Here is an 18,594-nt window from a genome sequence, read left to right as displayed (position 1 = left end):
TGATGTCACACTCAACTTCCCACCCGTTCTCCCAATCATCTCTCCCGCTCTCTCTCTTCGAGGTTCAAGGTCATACTTCATTAGTTTATTTTGGTACATGAGAGTAAGACTTATTTTTGTTTGGCTTCCTTCAGGCAACGGCATGCAGCAGCATTAGACAATAACTCTTGCTGATCAAACTCTGGTCTGACAGACACAGACACACAATAGAAAACGGTGATTTGCTAACAACAAACGTGAATAAAGTTTAGTTCAGCTCATTTAGATCAGCCAGCACTTCCCTAAACCACCCTGCATCGCTCCACATGTACTAGTCTTCTCCCTCCTGACTCCCTCCCAAGCTGTGGAATAAACTCCCCCTCTCAGCCAGGACTGCAGTGCAGACTCACTCCCCATTTTCCACCACAATCTGAATCTCTTTGGACTTCATCTTGTCACCTTTTTAATAGATGCTAGATACGGTTCAGATCGATGTTGTTTACTTGCTCAATTTCACATGTTATTAGGAGCTGGATAGCAGTCCTGCCAGTCCTGCCTCTTCTTCTTTCTGCTGCTGCCAGGACATTTCTGTCTTCCATCCATGAAAATAAAAACAATTTGGCACACTGGTCTCAGTGGAGGAGGTTTGGCATAGGTCCATACATTCTGGATGTATGCTACAGCAAGCGTATAAAGTTTAAACGGAACATTCTTAACAAATCACTCCTACATGCATACTGTAACTGTATCACGCCTGAGCAGAATGTGTTCATATACATGTCCATCACTGTCTTTTCCCCCCTACAGCGAATCATTTTTGTCATAACCTATAATTGATACCAAATTAACCTATACTGTACACATGCAGCATCTTCAGACTGTTGTTCACAAATGATGCAGCCAGATTGTTTTTAATGTAGCCCACGCAGGGCATGGATCACAATGTTTTACTGTAAACAGCTACTTCTAATTCTCACTTCACATAATGTATGCTTATAAAAATAAATGATCCAAATCTTATGTCATATGGCAGGTGATCTCATGCATTTCCAAAAGCAATTGTTATAGTACACAGAGCATATTTAAACATCATCTTCAATCTTGTAGAACAATCAATCTAATACCAGTATAATACTGATGATAATAATAAAAAAAATAATAACAAAATAAATACAAATGTATACAGGCATCATATATTATCCTGATGAAGTACAACAATTGCCTGAATTATTTCTTAGACTATTATTAGAAATCTCAAATCTGCCATTACATAATTATGCATCAATCAGAATCATCATTACAGTAGGCTAGTAGGCTACATATTAAATATGCATCATATAACTTCAACACCCTCAGCATTCTACACAAGTAGCACTAGGTTATGTATTTTATGTGTTTTTAATTAAATGTTGATATCATTTGTTAAAATAATTAACTATATATTCTTGGGGACACAAAAGGCACAAATTCCACGGAATTACCTAGTTCAATCTTATCTTGAAGACGTTTGTTCAGTAAGATTAGCCTAATATTTAGACTCTCGTAGATGTATTGTAATTTGTATTTATCGAAAACGCGCTGTCGCCTTTGAGACTTTTGGCTAGTGCCGGCTTCCGTAGTCATCGCTCAATGGAAGAATGGCTGGCTGGATGTTTCTTCGTTGTCTGTTGGGGCCTCATTTAAACAGAACTCACCGCTCACCGGAGCAATCCAGACCCGACGGCAGGACGGGGAGGAGGGTAGGCTTACGTTTAATGCAATGCTCTTAATTGACTCTGAGCAAACAAGGTTGATCTCTACAGAAATCGACCAGTTAGCAGCATTGTTGCTAACGCTGCGGCCCGGAAGTGTCCCAGCTGTCAAGTTTGTATTATGATTGTTGCTGTCAATGAATGAATGTAGACTCACTGGAGAAGGCATGTGCAAAGGAACGAATTAACCGACGGGTTAACAAACATGGTTATTCGTGTAGTTGGTTATCACTTTCACATAAGCTTTTACAGACAAATAAATAAATGTAGATAGAATACCTCTGCTGCTGCTGGATCAATTATTGCCTTGAGTTGCGTCACTATACTCACTAGCAAGAAAATAATTTATAGAATGAATGAGAGCCTGAGGTAATTCAATTGTAGTTTGCACTGTTACAACTCCAAGAAACGTTATGCGCTGCATAAATAAGTAAAACATGCTTGAACACTTCAACGTAGATTATCTGTGGGGTTCAGGTCAGGCCAGTTGGCTGGTCAGTTAAGCACAGTAATACCACGGTCAGTACACCAATTACTAGTAGTTTTGGTCCGTGGGCAGGTGCCAACTTGCCAAGTTGCTGCTGGGAAAGGTATACCCATAAAGCTTGTCAACATACAGAAGCACACAGTGCTGTAAAATATCCTAATAGATGGTTGTGTTGTATCTACAATATTAAAACACAGTGATTTCACTGATTTGGGTCCATGTTATCTGTATGTTGTTGGTCCACTGACAGTGAAAACCTCACACTGGAGTCAACAGAGCCATCTACCTGGAGATACTAGGTTCAACAATACAAATGAGTTTAACGCTGCTATCAAAGTAGCCCTGAAACATGACTGTCATGATGATTATCACGTACGAGGCTACGAGCGTCATGTATGATGTACCATGGCTACTATCAAAGCAAATCTGGGCTTCCATAACACCTCAACAGTGCCACAGGCTTATGGCCATGCCACGCCCCATTGATGAAATAATTTGTTTAAAAGTAACAGAGCCCCAGACCATGTTTTGAGTGCATAAATGATCATACTTTTCAGATAGTTGACATTTCTTTTTTTTATGATCAGTACTTTATTTGGATTTTTTACAAATACAGAAAACAGACAAAACAAATACAAGCAACAACAGAATACGTATGCATGGACATTATGTGTGAACACAGAAACATAATATAAAACAAGGATAGACAAGATAAACAAATACAAATACCGGTAAATCAAATTAAAAGTTTAAATGAGTTTACACGACCCAACACGCAGCATCATCAACCGTATCATATGTATACTAATACAGTAAACAATCAAAATGGCATTTTTAGATTTTCATGAGCTGCCTGTATGCCAGATTCATCAAGATTAAAACAAAAAGTTTTAATTAAATATGTCACTTCATGCGCAATTAATCTTATTCTAGGATATATGAAAGTTTCACTTTTTGAATTATATTATGGAAGAAAATGAACTTTTACACAATATTCTAATTTTGTAATTGCTTTCACACCCCACAAAGCCACAATAATTAGGTCCCACTCTTCCTGTATCCGGTTGCAGTATGTGCTGCTGTCTAGCTATGTAATCTGGGTACCCATTGGCAAAACAAAGGAAAAACAGCCTCCTCTTCAGTCTGTCTCGAGAGACTAAGTCACTAAGCTACAGTATAAGATCATTAATTTATCATTTTACCTCTTTGTTAGGGATGGAACTACCAAGCCAAGGGTCTGGAAAGGCACACGGACAGCATCATTGGTTGGGTCAGTATCGTTGCGTGATTGACATTTTATGAAGTAATTAAGAAGAACTGTCAAGTAATGAGTGTGTTTGTATTTCATCCATCTAGGCTTCTACACTGTGGTCTATTTCCTACTACAGTTCTCCTCTCCTCCTCTGCTATCTCTATAGGAAAGGTATTGTGTGTGTGTGTGTGTGTGTGTGTGTGTGTGTGTGTGTGTGCATGAGACTGAGTCCATCTTACGAAGCTCCTAAGACAGTGTTCCAGACAAGTTGTTTCGACGAGAGGTGTACTTGAGCAATTAACTTAAAACTCTCGCCGTAAAGCGTCTGACAAGCTGTGCAATTGTTTTCTTCTCACTATTATGATTTGTTCAAGCCCCATGTATAATGAGTAAAATAAATGGCTGCAGTCTGTCCTGTCCCTTGGGGGGTATAGCTGTTTTTATTAAGTGTTTTTATTCATATGAAACTAATCAGATGGCTCTCATACCGTAGCATTATTACAGTGAATGGATCTAAATGAATTGCCTGGGGTTATCTGCTAGTCTGTGAGTGTGTATAAACGGGCTGCTGTTATTTGTTGACATTCAAGGACGGTACTGTAGTTGTTAGACTGTGCATATTGGTGCCGGTTAACAAGGCTCTGAGAGACGGAGAGAGAATATTTCCCACTACTGTGGGTGTGGACGCAGTCTGTTTGGTGGTCGATGAAACTCCTTGGATGTGTGATAGTGGCATAAAAAAAAGACAATACATCTTTTAATAAATATGTGGATATTTCTGTTTGTCAACTGTGTGACCACCATTCTGCTGTTAATTTCCCCAGGATACATCTGCAGCACTAAGTTGGTTCCATGCGGTCAGTACGTGGGGACGGTGCTGGTATGCCTGCTGGGGGTGGCCTGCCTAAGAGGTGAGTCTCTACGAGTGTCCGCTGTGACTACTATGCCTAATTGAACTCATTTGACGCATCAACATGTACTTGTATGGTGCGTCTGTTGCTGCATGCCAATGGGATTTCATTAACATTGAGCCTGACGCACAAGGTCCGCGCCCAATAAGCATACTAAGTGCACCCTTGAGACTCTCTGGAGTGAGATGAATGTATTTTGCCGTCTCTCTCATTTCCCCCACTTACTGTATGTCCTCTCTATCACTGCTCCTCTCCATCTCCCTTGCTCACTTTCCCCCTCTCTCTCTCTCTCTCTGTCCTCCCCAGGCTGGGGGAGATGGAAGAACTCGGAGTATCTTCAGTTCCTCTCTATTCTGGAGGAAAACAGGAATAATAACATACCTACCAACAAGGTGAGTGGTGTGCCCAGCAGGTCAGAGTTTCCATGACGACATAACAGTGTTCATAGGAACAGGTCTGGTCAAAACACAGTGCTACCCTTGTGAACCACTTGGGCGTTGTTGTCATCCCTGTTATGTTGGGAACGCTTGCCAATAATAGCAGAGTTACAGGCTCAAAATGCGTCGTAAGTCGTAACGCAATGTATAGAGGGTCTAAATGGTTATAACATCAATTCCAACAAAACTGTTATTTTTGGCTCGCATTCAAACTAATCAACATTATTTTTTTAAGCATGTAAATGTCAATAATTTCTTTGTATATTTTATTTATTTGTTATTTGTTATCTGCCCTGTGCAAGCCAAAAAGCCAAACGGAAATGTATTTATTATTTACAATTGCCAATGTGCCAAAAACACAATTAAATTGTTAATTGATTTATTTGACTGTCTCTCTGTGTAGAAAAAACTGAGGTGCTACGATTTTGACTTCTCCCACTGGCCAACTGACTTCAGCTGGACAGAAGTCAGCAATCCGTAAGTGTGTGTTTTTTAAAAGGCTGCACGTATTTGTGTGTTCTTGGTTTTGGTTCTGGTTCTGTATGATCTCTGATCAATTGCATGTACAGAGTCGGCGTCTGAAACCAGAGACCAACTGGCTAGTGGCTACATAAGGAAAAGCAGCAGCAGTGCAATGTTGAAAGACGTGCATGTGGCGTTTATGTACTGTATGTGTGTATTGGTTTACAATTAAAAAAAAAGAAATGTGCTGAAAACCTGACACTTATTCTGTTTCCATGGCCCAAAATGGAAGAACATCAACTATCTGTCATGTTTATGAGAAAGCTTTATTCCTCTGCTGTCTCAACATTATGGCTTCAATAGTCTATTCTGATATTGCAAGCCTTTGCAATGTGTTGTTTATTGTGAAATTTCATATCGCCCTCATAGCTATTATAGAGCATGGGTAGTGGTGAACCGTATTGGTCCCGTGGATATATATCTAGCTATAAATGTATAAAACATTGCCAGCGATAGTGCTTGTAATCCCACTGGGGTCATCCATACTAAAAATAACCCATTCTTCCTGGTATTGTTAGGCACTTTGGATAAATGTACTGTATTAAATGTCATTTATTGAATGGATTTTCCCGTCCTGCTGTGCTGTGCCATCAGGGCATACATTTAGACTTTGTTGTCTCCTGTTGCCCTGGTGGGAATTGAAGGTCAAAACCTTATACAGGTAGTAACCACTGAGCTACACGAGACCACGTATCGTCACCGTCGGATGGAAACCTTTTCGGGAAATGGAAGCAATAGCCTGTGTTCCAATAGCCTGGCTTGGCCAGCCTCATTGCGGGGAGGAAACATCAGTGAACCCTCGCTATGAGTCTGGCCGCGCCAGGCTAGTGTTCCAATGGATCCAAAGTAGTTCATTAATCACAAGCTTTTTTTGTTGTTCATCCTGTACCCAGACAGAAAAAAAAGAAAAGAAGAAGCGCTTCGTGGGTCCTTTTTATGTAGATAACTGCAGACGGGTTCTCTTTGGAGAGGGTTTCAATAATACAGCACAAAAGTTCTTTAAAAGTTCTATACCTTTGAGTAAAGATCAATGTGGAGGGAGGTAAGAACTAACCTGACGCTGCCAGATGAGGGCGGTATTGCGGAAACATATTCCCCAACACAACACTCATCTGGGATCTCTGACGGAGTTGAGCCCTGAGTCAGATCTGCTTCGTACCGAACCAATCAGCGTGAGCTAAAGGCGGGATGCGGATGTGACGGTATATAGACACGTCGATATGATTGGTTGTGTTTGCACGCCCACACGGTGATAGACAGACGCTCCCATCCAATCATCTACCATGTATCTTGAAAAAAAGGAACAGCCCCGTCATCGAATTTGCTTCCGCGATCCCAGATCCAAATAAGCTGTGAAACAAATTTGTGTAGCAAGCTTTTTGGATCTGGCAGCGTCAGGTTAGGTAAGAACTAAGAAGGTGGCAAACTTCAAAGAGGATCCAAGACAGCTCTGCAGTTGAGCATCACAATAGATCACATGACTCGCATCATAATCAGAACACTACAAAAACACACTAGCACCTTAGGGCAGCTACCCATTTATTTAGATTATTAAGTTGTAACCTATGCGTTATACCTTTTCAATTCGGGAGCTACCTCTGTGTCATTAGTTGCTATACATAATTATTTATTTTTAATTAATTAATCGGACACTTGGGTTAAGAAACAAAGGAGGGGAACCTTCGCGAGTTCGCATGATTAAACGCATACATACTTTTCATTGGTTAAAATATATATAAATTGTTAAATATATATAATATATAAATAATAATTATTATTTATATTAATTTAAATAATATATATAAAATACAGCCCACAGACAGAATTAACCGCTTTTACAGCACTTTAAAACAACTGTTCAAAAATAGTGAAAATGGCAGATCTACAAGCTCACAGGGTGATGTGATGGTTTGTGAGCTTGTTCCCGAATGTGCCACACCCTTGTATGACGTACGTAGGAAGAACATTTATTTAGAAAACAAAAAAACATGAAGGAAAATGTTTTAAATGTGGACATACTGTAGACAAGTTTTCTGACCGTCAGCAGTGATATAAATGGTACACATTTTGTGTGGGCTACTGTATGCCTCATGGATTTGTATCATTGTATGCCTTTGTAGAGAGAGCGTAAGGTCTGCACACTATCTCTTAAAAAATACATTTATTGTCTCCACCAGGCCGAATTGGGAGAGAGTATGTTTTGCACTCCGTCCGTGTGTGTGTGTCTGTCTGTCCGTTACCAGCTAATCTCTGGCCCTGATCCATGCCAAAAACATTGGCTTTCAAAATTTGCAGGACTGACCCGTTTTGAACAAAAGGCCTCAAATCATGAACGCAGTGTGCAATTTACATGAAATCTCTCACACACTTTCCTACTAGGCTGAGGAATATATCTCACCCTTTTCACATTGGCCTGTTGCCTCAAATCATCCAATTGCCATTTAAGGCATACGAACAAATGGCCCCCTTTTCACATTGGTGGCCACAGAAGGCCACAACCTGACCTGCCCTGGTGGAGACCTGTGTCTGTTTATGATTATGTAGTGTATTTATGACCGTGTATGTGTGTGTGTGTGTGTGTGTGTGTGTGTGTGTGTGTGTGTGTGTGTGAGACAGGAAGTTGTCCAAGGCAGGTGTGTCCCTGCTCAAACCGGAGCGGAGAGGAACCGCAGACACCATTCTCAGTTCTGTCCGCACTATGCCCTGTCACATCATCGGGTACACACCTTCTACACGTTCGTATCTGCCAGTGCACAATATGTGTTAAACCTGTTCCATTATGGAATATATATATAGACTACTATAACAGACTGGATGCATGGAGTAAGGGCCAGGCACGCCCTGCAGAAGGAGGCATTGTTGTCCTGCTGGAATTGGAATAAACTACTCCCATCAAGATAGAAATTCCTTAACCCATTTAGGCCTGACGTTGAATAAAACTATAAAAAAGTCTTCTGAAAGAATATATATTCAAAGATTTGTGCCGCATTTTCACGATATAAATATAATAGGAGACCTACAATCTTCTCAGATTGTAGATCTGCTATTTTTCAATAGCTAAAGTATTACATAATGCTTAAAACACCGAAAGGGGTTCCCGCCCAGAATGGGTTCAAAATGGCGTCTATATTGGCATATGGTCATCCATTTTATATCTGTGGCCATATTTTCATCTGATTTTTAAAATGGCTATTTTTGCTACTTTTGACAACTTATTTCACTTATTTTCACCTGGCGTTTTTATCAGGATGGGGTAAATTATTTTAGCACCTAGGAGGAAACATAGTGATTGCACCTTTCAACAGAACAGAAGATGACGCACATCTATATAAGTGCTCTTATTATTATTTTAACTGTGACAATTTCTTAGTGAATGTTGAAAACAGGGACACGTTTTAGAGATATTTCTCTGGACGTTGGACACCCAGCTTGATATCAGGACAATTATGGCCAAACCGGGATGTTTGAACCAGAGTAATCTAGTAGAAGAGTGGCGACACGCAAAGCGGGTGCTATGGGCTATACACTGTAGTTCCCAACATTGGAACTATGACTATCCCATTGAGATAGAACGAGCACCTACGCATTCCTTTGTTACAATGGGAGTCAACGCTAGTGTTGCCACTCTCTTACTAGATTACTCTGGTCTGAACACCATGTTGAAACAATACTAAATTAATATAGCAGGTCTACAAGCTTCGCAACACAACAAAACGGGAGCTTGTAGATCGACCATTGCTAGTCATCATGAAATGAAGTGGTTAACAGCTGCAAGAACAATACTTTCAGCATAATTTGTACAGTATGTGTGCTGTTACTGTTCTACCAACAATGTTATTTGCTTTGGTGTTTACCTATTGTATATTCAGTATGTAGTGTTGGGCTTTAGTTTGTCCTCTCGTCCTCATCTATATTGTTGCTAAAGCACTGCAGTGATGCGTTCGCTCACATATCTCTCTCTCTCTCTCTCTCTCTCCCCTCAGTTTTCTCATCACTCACTCCTTTGGACGGAGGATGCTGTACCCAGGGTCTGTAGGCTTACTGCAGAAAGCTATGAGGCACATGCTTCAGCAAGGCCAGGCTCGACTAATAGAGGAGGTGAGGAACGACCGAGCACAATGAAAAGGAAGGCACATGAATATGAAACAAAGAGCATTGTATCATATATATATAAATATATTTATAAAGTGTGTGTGTGTGTGTGTTTGTGTGTGTGTGTGTGTGCGAGCGAGCAACCGACCGACACATGGTGACATGTCATGGGACTTATTAAAATGTGTTGCTTCAAACAGATGTTCTTGTTTTCGTGTTCACACAAAAGAGAGAAGCGACAACACCTACACCTTCTTTGATAAATGTTGGAACATCTACACCTTCATGTGTTTTTTGGCTTAGTTTTTTCTTCCCTCTCCGTTTGTTGCAGTTCGACGGCCAGAGGAACAAACTTGTCGCGTGTGATGGAAATGAGATTGACACCATGTTTGTCGACCGGAGGAGAGACGGAGGAGAGAACGGACAGACTCTGGTAAATATCCACCCTGCTGTTTTGTTTTTGTGACTAATGACTGAGTCAACTCCGCACTCTGAATAAGCAGTGGATAAAGCATTATCACCATTAGAAGGTCATGCATTCTGAGTCTGTCTTTCTCTGCAGTTTATGTAAATGACGGGTAGAGTAAGCATAGAATAAACATTATTATGTTCCACGGATAAACTGGGTTATGTTTGTACAGTATGTGCACAGTATGTCCCTGATATCAAGCTCACGTACTTCATTCTAACAAAACATCTCTGTAATGACTAATGAGCAAAGTCCGATCGTTTATTAATTATGTTTTGTCAGTTAGACAAAGGTTATGACTGTATGAAGTGTGGGCTTGACAAGCTAGATGAGTCACGGCAAGCATTACGGGAGTGCATTGACCCGTGCGTGTTCATGTTCATCACCAAGTAATTACAGGTTTATCAGGGACAAATTATACTTTTTCTTCTTATCCATTTGTAAATGTATACATGAGAGAATTAGAAAGAAGTACCACACACACACACACGCTGTTCACTATTGTAATCTGCCTGCGCTGGACTTTTTGCGGGCTCTGCCTCCTGCCTGTATTCTATTACGTAATAAGAATATTTGTTAACAATGTAATGCACTGTACTACGGCCGTCATCTTGATTTGAATTAGATTCAAAACAGTTAAAAGCGGCCGTGTGGTGTCTCCGTAATGATAATCAGCTGCATGTGGTGGAACAGTTTGAGCTGTGGGAATCACACAGGTGAATAAAATCATGATTCATGATTATTCAAAGTTATTCATCGTTAGTTACATTTACAGTTAGTACTGTATCTCCATTGTGACCATGGATAATGTATGCATTGCCCCAGGAGCGTGAAAAAGACATTGTTCATTTCTTGTGGTATTTAAAGTACCCTCATGTGCAATACCGGTAGTTTACCGTGACTTCCCTTGACCTTGCTCTAGGTGATCTGTTGTGAGGGGAATGCGGGCTTCTATGAGGTTGGCTGCATGAACACGCCATTGGAAGGTGAGGAATTACTATATATTAATAAGATTGGAGGATGGGCGGGCGGACCACTGACGTCACTCTGACTCATACATAACCATAAACAAAACCCATACGGCCATATACTGTATGGGCAGTACCAGAGCCATAGAGTAAGACAGAGTTACGCAAACTCTGTTCACTTCATGGGGTCAGTCCAATGGCGGCTCTTCTACATAGATTGGTTTGTCCCTAATTGAAGGCTCCACATAAGGGACAACTGGAAGTTTACGGAATGCATTGGGGTCTATGGGCTCGTGCGAGTACATGAACCACGTGACCAGGCTGTTTTCTGCCCCCTCAATATCGCAACTCTTCTATTGGATGGCTCTGGGCAGTAGCACAGCCACATCAGTCACATACATAACCATAACCGAACCGGACCACGGCCATGTCAATCAGACATAACCTTATTACGCCCATATATGTGAGGGCCACATAGCGGCCCAAACCTCTAGTACAGTGGTTCCCAAAGTTGGGTCCGGGGACCCCCAGGGGTCCTTGAGGGAGTTCCAGGGGGCTCCCTAGCTAAATGAAAGGTTGGAACCAAATGGACCCTTATCGGTCTGTAACTCTGAGAGTGTACAAAGGGAACCAAATTGGTTCCATTTGTACACTCAGAGTTAAATTAACATTGATTTTACAATATAAATTGCGGGTCCCAGAGATAGAAATGTCATTAAATGGGGGTCCGTAGCATAATGCATGTCAAACTGGGGGTCCTTGACATTAAAAAGGTTGAGAATCACTGCTAGAGCCGTAAAAGTCTTCTCTTATGGGGGTCCCTGGCATATCTCTTCAAATGGGGGTCCACGGGGTAATTAGTGTCAATTTGGGGGTCCTGGCATTGAAAAGTTTGGGAACCACTGCTCTAGTACTGTCATAACAGCATTGTGATTGTTTTGATAAATCTTCTAAAATGGAGATACACTATGTAGCATTTTAAACGTGCCACATCATTCTGTGCATTACAGGTGGTTACTCTGTGCTGGGATGGAACCACCCGGGTTTTGCAGGCAGTACGGTAAGCAGCATTGTTATCTCTGCCAGCTGTGTGTGTGTGTGTGTGTGTGTGTGTGTGTGTGTGTGTGTGTGTGTGTGTCTCAGTGTCTGTCTGTCTGTCTGTCTGTCTCTCTCTCTCTCTCTCTCCAGTGTCCTGCATTTGGGTTCTCACCACACCAGCATGTGACATGCAGATAGAAATGCTTGTGTAATATTTTTTGTGAAGGCCACATACTTGAGTGCACAACTGAGAGGACATTTAATTTGTATAGTCATACTTCTTTTTGTGGCTCAAGGCCTCTTCTTACCGACGGAGAGAAGTGGTGTATTGGCTAAGCATGATGAGACAAATTGTAAAAGCAGTATTTGGACATTATTATCAGTCAGATATTGTATATTATTCACAAAACAAATTTCAGGGCAGATATTATCGCTGGTAGGCCAGTTCTGCTTCTGGGCTTAACCCATTCAGTACAAATTTGTACACTTATCAGTTACAGACCCGTAATTAAGGGGTCCATTCGGAAACCCCCTCAAGTAATGCCTGAGGGTCCCTGAACCCCTCTTTAGGAACCACTGAGCTAACAGAAAGAGGCTGTGTCGTGTTCATGGTAATGAGATTTGAGATCGACAATTGCAAATGTGATATGGAGCCACATGGAGACTACTGGTGGGGTTTGGATGGTTCCTGTGCCAGTAATTGGTAGGGGTCTCATGGGTGGGTTTGAACTATGGGGGGGCTATCATTAAACATTATCCCAGGTAATGAAGTTTCTGTGCCCCGCTGCCCCCCAGCTCTCTAGCGTGAGCACAGTAAGTGGGTCAATTTGCAAGTAAGAGATATAGTGTAGAATTACCAGTGCTGTTGTGCTGAGCCAGACGGCATTGCACAAGGATATTGCAGTGTAGCTCTGCAGCTGATATTACCCAAAATACCCATGTGGTGGAACGGCAATCCTCTCAGCCTCTCTCTTCTCATTCCAGAGCCCCTGTTTCTTTCTCTTTGCACTTTGCCCTTAACATCTTCAATCTTGGATCACAGTCAAATTGTCACTCAAACTCTGGTTGTCACAACCACTGGTTGTTTGAAAAACGATGGAAGTGTATCGGATCTTGGGCTTATTTCCACTGTTGCACTCATTACATGGTGCTTTGGATAAGAATGTCAGTGGAAAGCTCTCATGCGTGTAGCGCATGCTTCACTGCACTGTCATCTCTGATTCTTATGGGGTGGGCTGCAACAGTGCAACGGTTAAACCCTCCTGAGAATAGCAAACCGATTTGTTCGGAGAAGAGGCAGAGAGAGACAAGACGGTCCAGCCAAGTGATTTAATGGAGCCGAGATGTATGATGACTGCCTGGGTGACGAAAGTGATCTCACACAAAGCAGTGCTTTATATAGTTTGGCAATCTATTCACTAATGCATCTCGCCATGTTCCCAATAGTGCTTACGTGGTGCTCGCTCGGATGCAATCCTTCTTGTGGCGAAATTGAGGAGAAGGGCAAGCGGTAATCTTTTGCATCCATCACGGCATAAAATGATCGATAGTATAGCTATTAGCTACTGTGTCTTGAATTATAAAAAAGTAGCCCTAAAGTGTCCATAGTAGCTGGTATAGATTTCGGAAGTGTGCTGAATATGCTGAATGCATTGAGAAGTGGTGACGTATTATGTCTAGTGGGATACCAAGGTGAGTGAGCATGAATAATAACACAGAAAGATGGTAATTTTCTCCACCGGTGCAGCTCCACATGTCACTACAGTGTCTTTACTCTTGTCTTCCCGCAGGGAGTGCCGTTCCCCCAGAATGAGGCCAATGCCATGGACGTGGTGATCCAGTTCGCTGTGCACAAACTGGGCTTCCAGCTCAGTGACATCACAGTGTACGCCTGGTCTATAGGAGGCTTCACAGGTACACACACACACACACACACACACACACACACACACACACACACACCCACACCAGTGTTGTTGTTTCGCATCTTCAACTTTTTGTTTTTTTTAGGTGGTATGCATTGCGGTAGCCAGTGTTGTTTTTGGCAGCAAATTTCCATTTTAGTTTTAGTCATATTCTCTTGAAACGTTTTCATTGAGTTTTAGTCACATTTGAGTCATGTCAATGTTTTAGTGTTTAGTCTAGTTTTTGTCGACTAAATCTGCAGTTGATTTAGTCGACTAAAATGTATTTTGGTGGGCCTTGATGCCGTCGTAATGGCTGATTTTACCCTTTCTGAAAATAGCAGATCTACAAGCTCACAACGCGTTGTGAGCTTGTAGATCTGCTATTTTCAGCATGCAACCAAGTGTAAAATGACTTATACTGTATCTCTTGTCCACTAGTCCCTTTCTAACATTTTACTCTAGTTTTTATTTGTTGACAAAATCGACAGTATATTTAGTCATATAGTTTTATAGTCACCATAGCTTAGTTTCCCTTTAGTTTTCGTCAGTGAAAAAAGGTAGTCTGCTTAGTCGACGAAAACAACACTGGCGGTAGCCTAGGTTTTGTCAGACATTGTACTATAATTATTCCCTGCGCGACACGTGCACGTACAGTCGTACACGGTATAGGGCGGTGATACGCTCGCACGTGGTCAATGGATGAAATGATTAGCAGGCCGTATACGCTTTTTTCTCCTAAATCTTCGCCACGGTATACTACTGTACGTATAACGGTAGACTACACCACTGGTGGTATATTTTAATGAGCCCTATTTTTCTTTGGTTTTTTTGGTTTTTTTAAAGAAGTTATCTGTACACAAATGTATTAAAAAAGAAAAAAAAGCCTTCTGAGGTTTTATTTTGTTGTAAAACATGTGTACAAAGTTTCTGTGTTTTTATTCACGGCAACCACCACTTTGCTTTGCTAATGTTCCATCCCTGTGTTGTGGAAGTGAACCCTTTCCACACAACACACTTAGCTCCCAGGCTAATCCCTTTCTTAATCCCATATTTAACCCTCAGGCTAATCAAACTAGCTTTCTTGATAGAGGGGTTGGCAGTGCTTTTAAACCTAGGTTAATAAACCTTGCTGATTGACTCATTGATTTAATTTAGTTGATATAAATTTATAAATATACACAGTTCTGCATACAGTACTGAATCATGGTTCACAGTGCTGAGAACAGTAGTGTGAAATTATTAATTTCACTAAAACTGAGTGAAATGTGATGAAAGTTAACGCAAGATTAGGGATGTAACGATTATAGATCATTTAGAAAAATAACAGTTTCACGATTATTACGCGTGCATTTATTCCACAAGACTGAATGTATGAAATCACTTGATTCGCATGATTTGTCATTTAAATGTTTAATTAGTAACTTCTTTAATGGCTTTTTCTTAACAGCTGCTGCCTTTCAAACCTCAGATAATACAGTAGCCAAACAATGCATGCAAAATAAGAAATACAGAAAATAATCAAATACAAAAAAGTATCTTTGGAAATAAAACGCTATATCTGTAAGCATGCTGCAGGACCTCTGTCTGCCAGGCTCTTCAACTGTAATTCCAAATAGTATTTCCAGTTCTCCAAGTTAATGATTCACGGTTAAACATCCCTACCCGGGATTAAAGTTACCCCGGGTTGTTACAACCAAGGTTTAGAGTTATCCCAGGCTTAACGTTAACCCACAGCAGGGTTTAAATAAGTTAACCCAGGGCTATTATAAACCCAGGCTTAAGTTACCCCAGGGATATTATGGATTATTATAAACACATTTAAGCTTGTGTAAAGCCTTTAATCGGAGCTAAACTGTCTTACCCACGTCCCATCCGTCTGTCCCCTTAACCCATTCTGAACGGGAACCCATTTCCGTGTTGGCATCATGTCATGCTTTAGCTATTTAAAAATAGCAGACCTACAAGCTCGTAGCGCGCCACCGAGTGGCGCGCTACGAGCTTGTAGGTCTGCTATTTTTGAAAAATCGAAGAACGACTGACATTTTTAGAATCTGATCTCAGGTCAGAATGGGCTCATCAGACCAGTGTGTGTCCAGTGGAAACCTCGTATGAATCTGATCTCAGGTCAGAATGGGTTAAACCCCCTCGTGTCCTCTGTGTCCTCCTGTTCCCCTCTCAGCCAGCTGGGCAGCGATGTCGTACCCAGAGATCCGCTCCTTGGTGCTGGACGCCTCCTTCGACGACCTGCTTCCTCTGGCCCTCAAGGTCATGCCTGACAGCTGGAGTGAGTCATCGTCACTAGGGGGGGGGGGTCACTGTGTGTGGGATGCTTTTGGGCTTTTTCCTCTTTCTTCAGAAATGTACAATATATTAGTTGACTGTTTGTGTGTTTTTGTCATCAGGGCCGTTGGTGCAGCACACAGTCAGGCAGTATATGAACCTAAACAACGCTGAGCAGCTCTGCAAGTGAGTGACTGTGTACACAACACATCATGTCTGTGATTGATTGCATGATCACAATATAAATGTTATATTAGTTTCCACAAATGTCAGTTCTTTACAACATACATGGGCAACTGGCGGCACGGGGGCCCGCACATTGATATATTGATTTAAGCTAATTATTAGTATTAAAATGTTAATGTCTTTTTTATGTCCAATGTATTTGTATTTAGTTCATAAAGTTAGCATATCTATAACTAAATGCATTTGAAATTAAATAAAAATGTTGCTTTTCAGGATTCCTATTCAAAAATAGCACTAACAAAATCAGGATTTCATTTAAAATATAGCAAAACAGCTGATCTACAAGCTCAAAACGCATCGCAGTGCGACGCGTTTTTGAGCTTGTAGATCAGCTGTTTTTTTTTTGTCAAATATGTTTTTATTGAACAGATAAAATATTACAAACATTATATTATGAAATACTTTTTTTTATGAAACAAAATGAAAGAAAAGATAAAGACAAAAAAGATAAAGAAATCCCTTAACCCTCCCACCCATACTGCTCAGTGACATTGCATACTATATAATAAGATGATAGAAATCTCGTGGAAAACATCTGAAAAGAAAATGGCGTACAGTCAACCATAGATCAGCTGTTTTTGCTACGACAGTAATATGCAATGTGGCCCTCTGGAATGAGGCTGGAAATATAGTGGCCCCCTCCATCTTCAAAGTTTCCCACCCCTGCTTTACAATATCAGGCAGATTGAAAAATCTTAATCGTTACATGTTATAGAAGTGCCTACTGTTATATAAAAGGTGTTGATGTAAGATGCAACATTATGATCAATGATAGCTAATGCTATCGTTGGGTAAAGGCCAACAAACAACATCAGATCTTTAAGAAACAGGTACTCAACAAAGCCCTGTGTATCCGATCTGATGCTGCTCACCCACTATACGGAGAGTACATCCGGCCTTCGCTTGCGAGACCCCTGTGCCACAAAAAACAGGCACAAACATTCCTTTGTCCCGGTCTCTATTCACACACTGAATGCTGCTGTGGGTAGATCGAGGATATAACCTTATGATGAGCACTTTCACTTTTTACTGTATTATCTCGTGCCTACAGTATGTCTATGCACATGCACTTTTATCGCATAGCACTTTAACGCCTGCACTTTAATGGTTGTGTGCACCTTTGTACTCTGGTATCCGCTATGTGAACTGTTTGTTTGTCTGTACTGTTTCATTCATTGTTTAATGTACTGTCTATGCTGCAACCCAATTTGCCCTTCGGGGACACTAAATAAACTTGAACCTTGAACATACATTACACACACATTTGATCCAATAAAACCGTGATATTGCACAATCCATTGATACTGTAAAACAGGACTTTCTCTCACCTGACTTCCCAACGTCCTGGTCCTGTTTACAGATACCAGGGGCCGGTGTTGTTGATCAGGAGAACCAAAGATGAGATCATCACAACCACGTAAGTTGGCACCTCCATCACTACCTCCCTCTCTCTACCGTCTTTCCTTCTTGCTTCCTTCCTTCATTCGGCCTTTTTTAAAACAAGGAAACAGGCATACAAACGTGATCACGCTTCTAAAGTTGTGAATGAACACGAATTCCGTTGTGGTCTCTTTCACCGTTTGGAAAGTTTGGCATTTATGGCATAATAAGTCTAAAGCCCGACACACACCGTCTGTGAAGCGGGTGCGCAGCGGCAACACTAGAACAGTGGCGTATCGGAGCGTCAGGCGAGGCGTGAACGCGCGCCAGCACGTGTCGGACGCCGCCGGTGTGGGATAGCTTAACAAAGAATAATAGATAACGTACACACTTTGCTTTGTGTAAAGAAGAGTGGGACTCCTTTTTTATGGTTCTGGCTGTAACACAGCAAGCCGACGTCTGGCCATCGATTAGCGTAGTGTCCGAAAACGGGTCTTAAGTTAATGTGTGTTAATATGCAGTGCTGTCGGTGGTAGTGAGGCCTCTGCATGGGTCACCTAATTAAAATGTTGAATTACTGGTGGAACGTGTTGATAAGAGAGAGGGGGGGGGGGTTAGGGGGGAGTGGAAGCCTTCCCAGTTCCCACCCTATGCAAAGAGCTACATGGAGAGAGAGAGACACACACACACACTTCACGGAGGCACTCACTTCTGGCAAAAGAACGACTAACGAATACGATGGCAGCCTTTTTTTTTATATATAATGGTTGATACAGTACTGGTACATTTCCTATAGCGAGTTTTCTGCCCAAATATTATCTGGGTCACACGTGAATTTTCACTCTCATTTTGCTTTGCTCGAGTGCCGACAGCAC

At 41.4% G+C, this 18,594-nt stretch overlaps 1 protein-coding gene across 1 annotated transcript in view; it reads left to right on the top strand.

Annotated features, from left to right (window-relative positions):
* The first annotated feature begins 1,587 nt into the window (after positions 1-1,587).
* abhd16a (abhydrolase domain containing 16A, phospholipase) overlaps positions 1,588-18,594 on the top strand; it is a 31,598-nt gene continuing 14,591 nt past the window's right edge. Inside the window, exons 1-15 of the mRNA XM_080767489.1 lie at positions 1,588-1,718; positions 3,431-3,487; positions 3,574-3,640; positions 4,294-4,380; positions 4,687-4,772; positions 5,221-5,294; positions 7,956-8,057; positions 9,323-9,437; positions 9,763-9,864; positions 10,823-10,886; positions 11,879-11,928; positions 13,697-13,820; positions 15,993-16,097; positions 16,216-16,279; positions 17,700-17,756. Coding sequence (XP_080623615.1) covers positions 1,617-1,718; positions 3,431-3,487; positions 3,574-3,640; positions 4,294-4,380; positions 4,687-4,772; positions 5,221-5,294; positions 7,956-8,057; positions 9,323-9,437; positions 9,763-9,864; positions 10,823-10,886; positions 11,879-11,928; positions 13,697-13,820; positions 15,993-16,097; positions 16,216-16,279; positions 17,700-17,756 — 1,256 coding nt within the window. The 5' untranslated portion in view covers positions 1,588-1,616. The remainder of the gene's footprint in view (positions 1,719-3,430; positions 3,488-3,573; positions 3,641-4,293; positions 4,381-4,686; positions 4,773-5,220; positions 5,295-7,955; positions 8,058-9,322; positions 9,438-9,762; positions 9,865-10,822; positions 10,887-11,878; positions 11,929-13,696; positions 13,821-15,992; positions 16,098-16,215; positions 16,280-17,699; positions 17,757-18,594) is intronic.

Source organism: Protomyctophum bolini (assembly GCF_963924005.1).
Source record: "Protomyctophum bolini genome assembly, chromosome: 7".
Lineage (NCBI taxonomy): Eukaryota > Metazoa > Chordata > Actinopteri > Myctophiformes > Myctophidae > Protomyctophum > Protomyctophum bolini.
The sequence above is the reverse complement of the archived record's forward strand: the minus strand, read 5'-3'. Positions and strand labels throughout refer to the sequence as shown.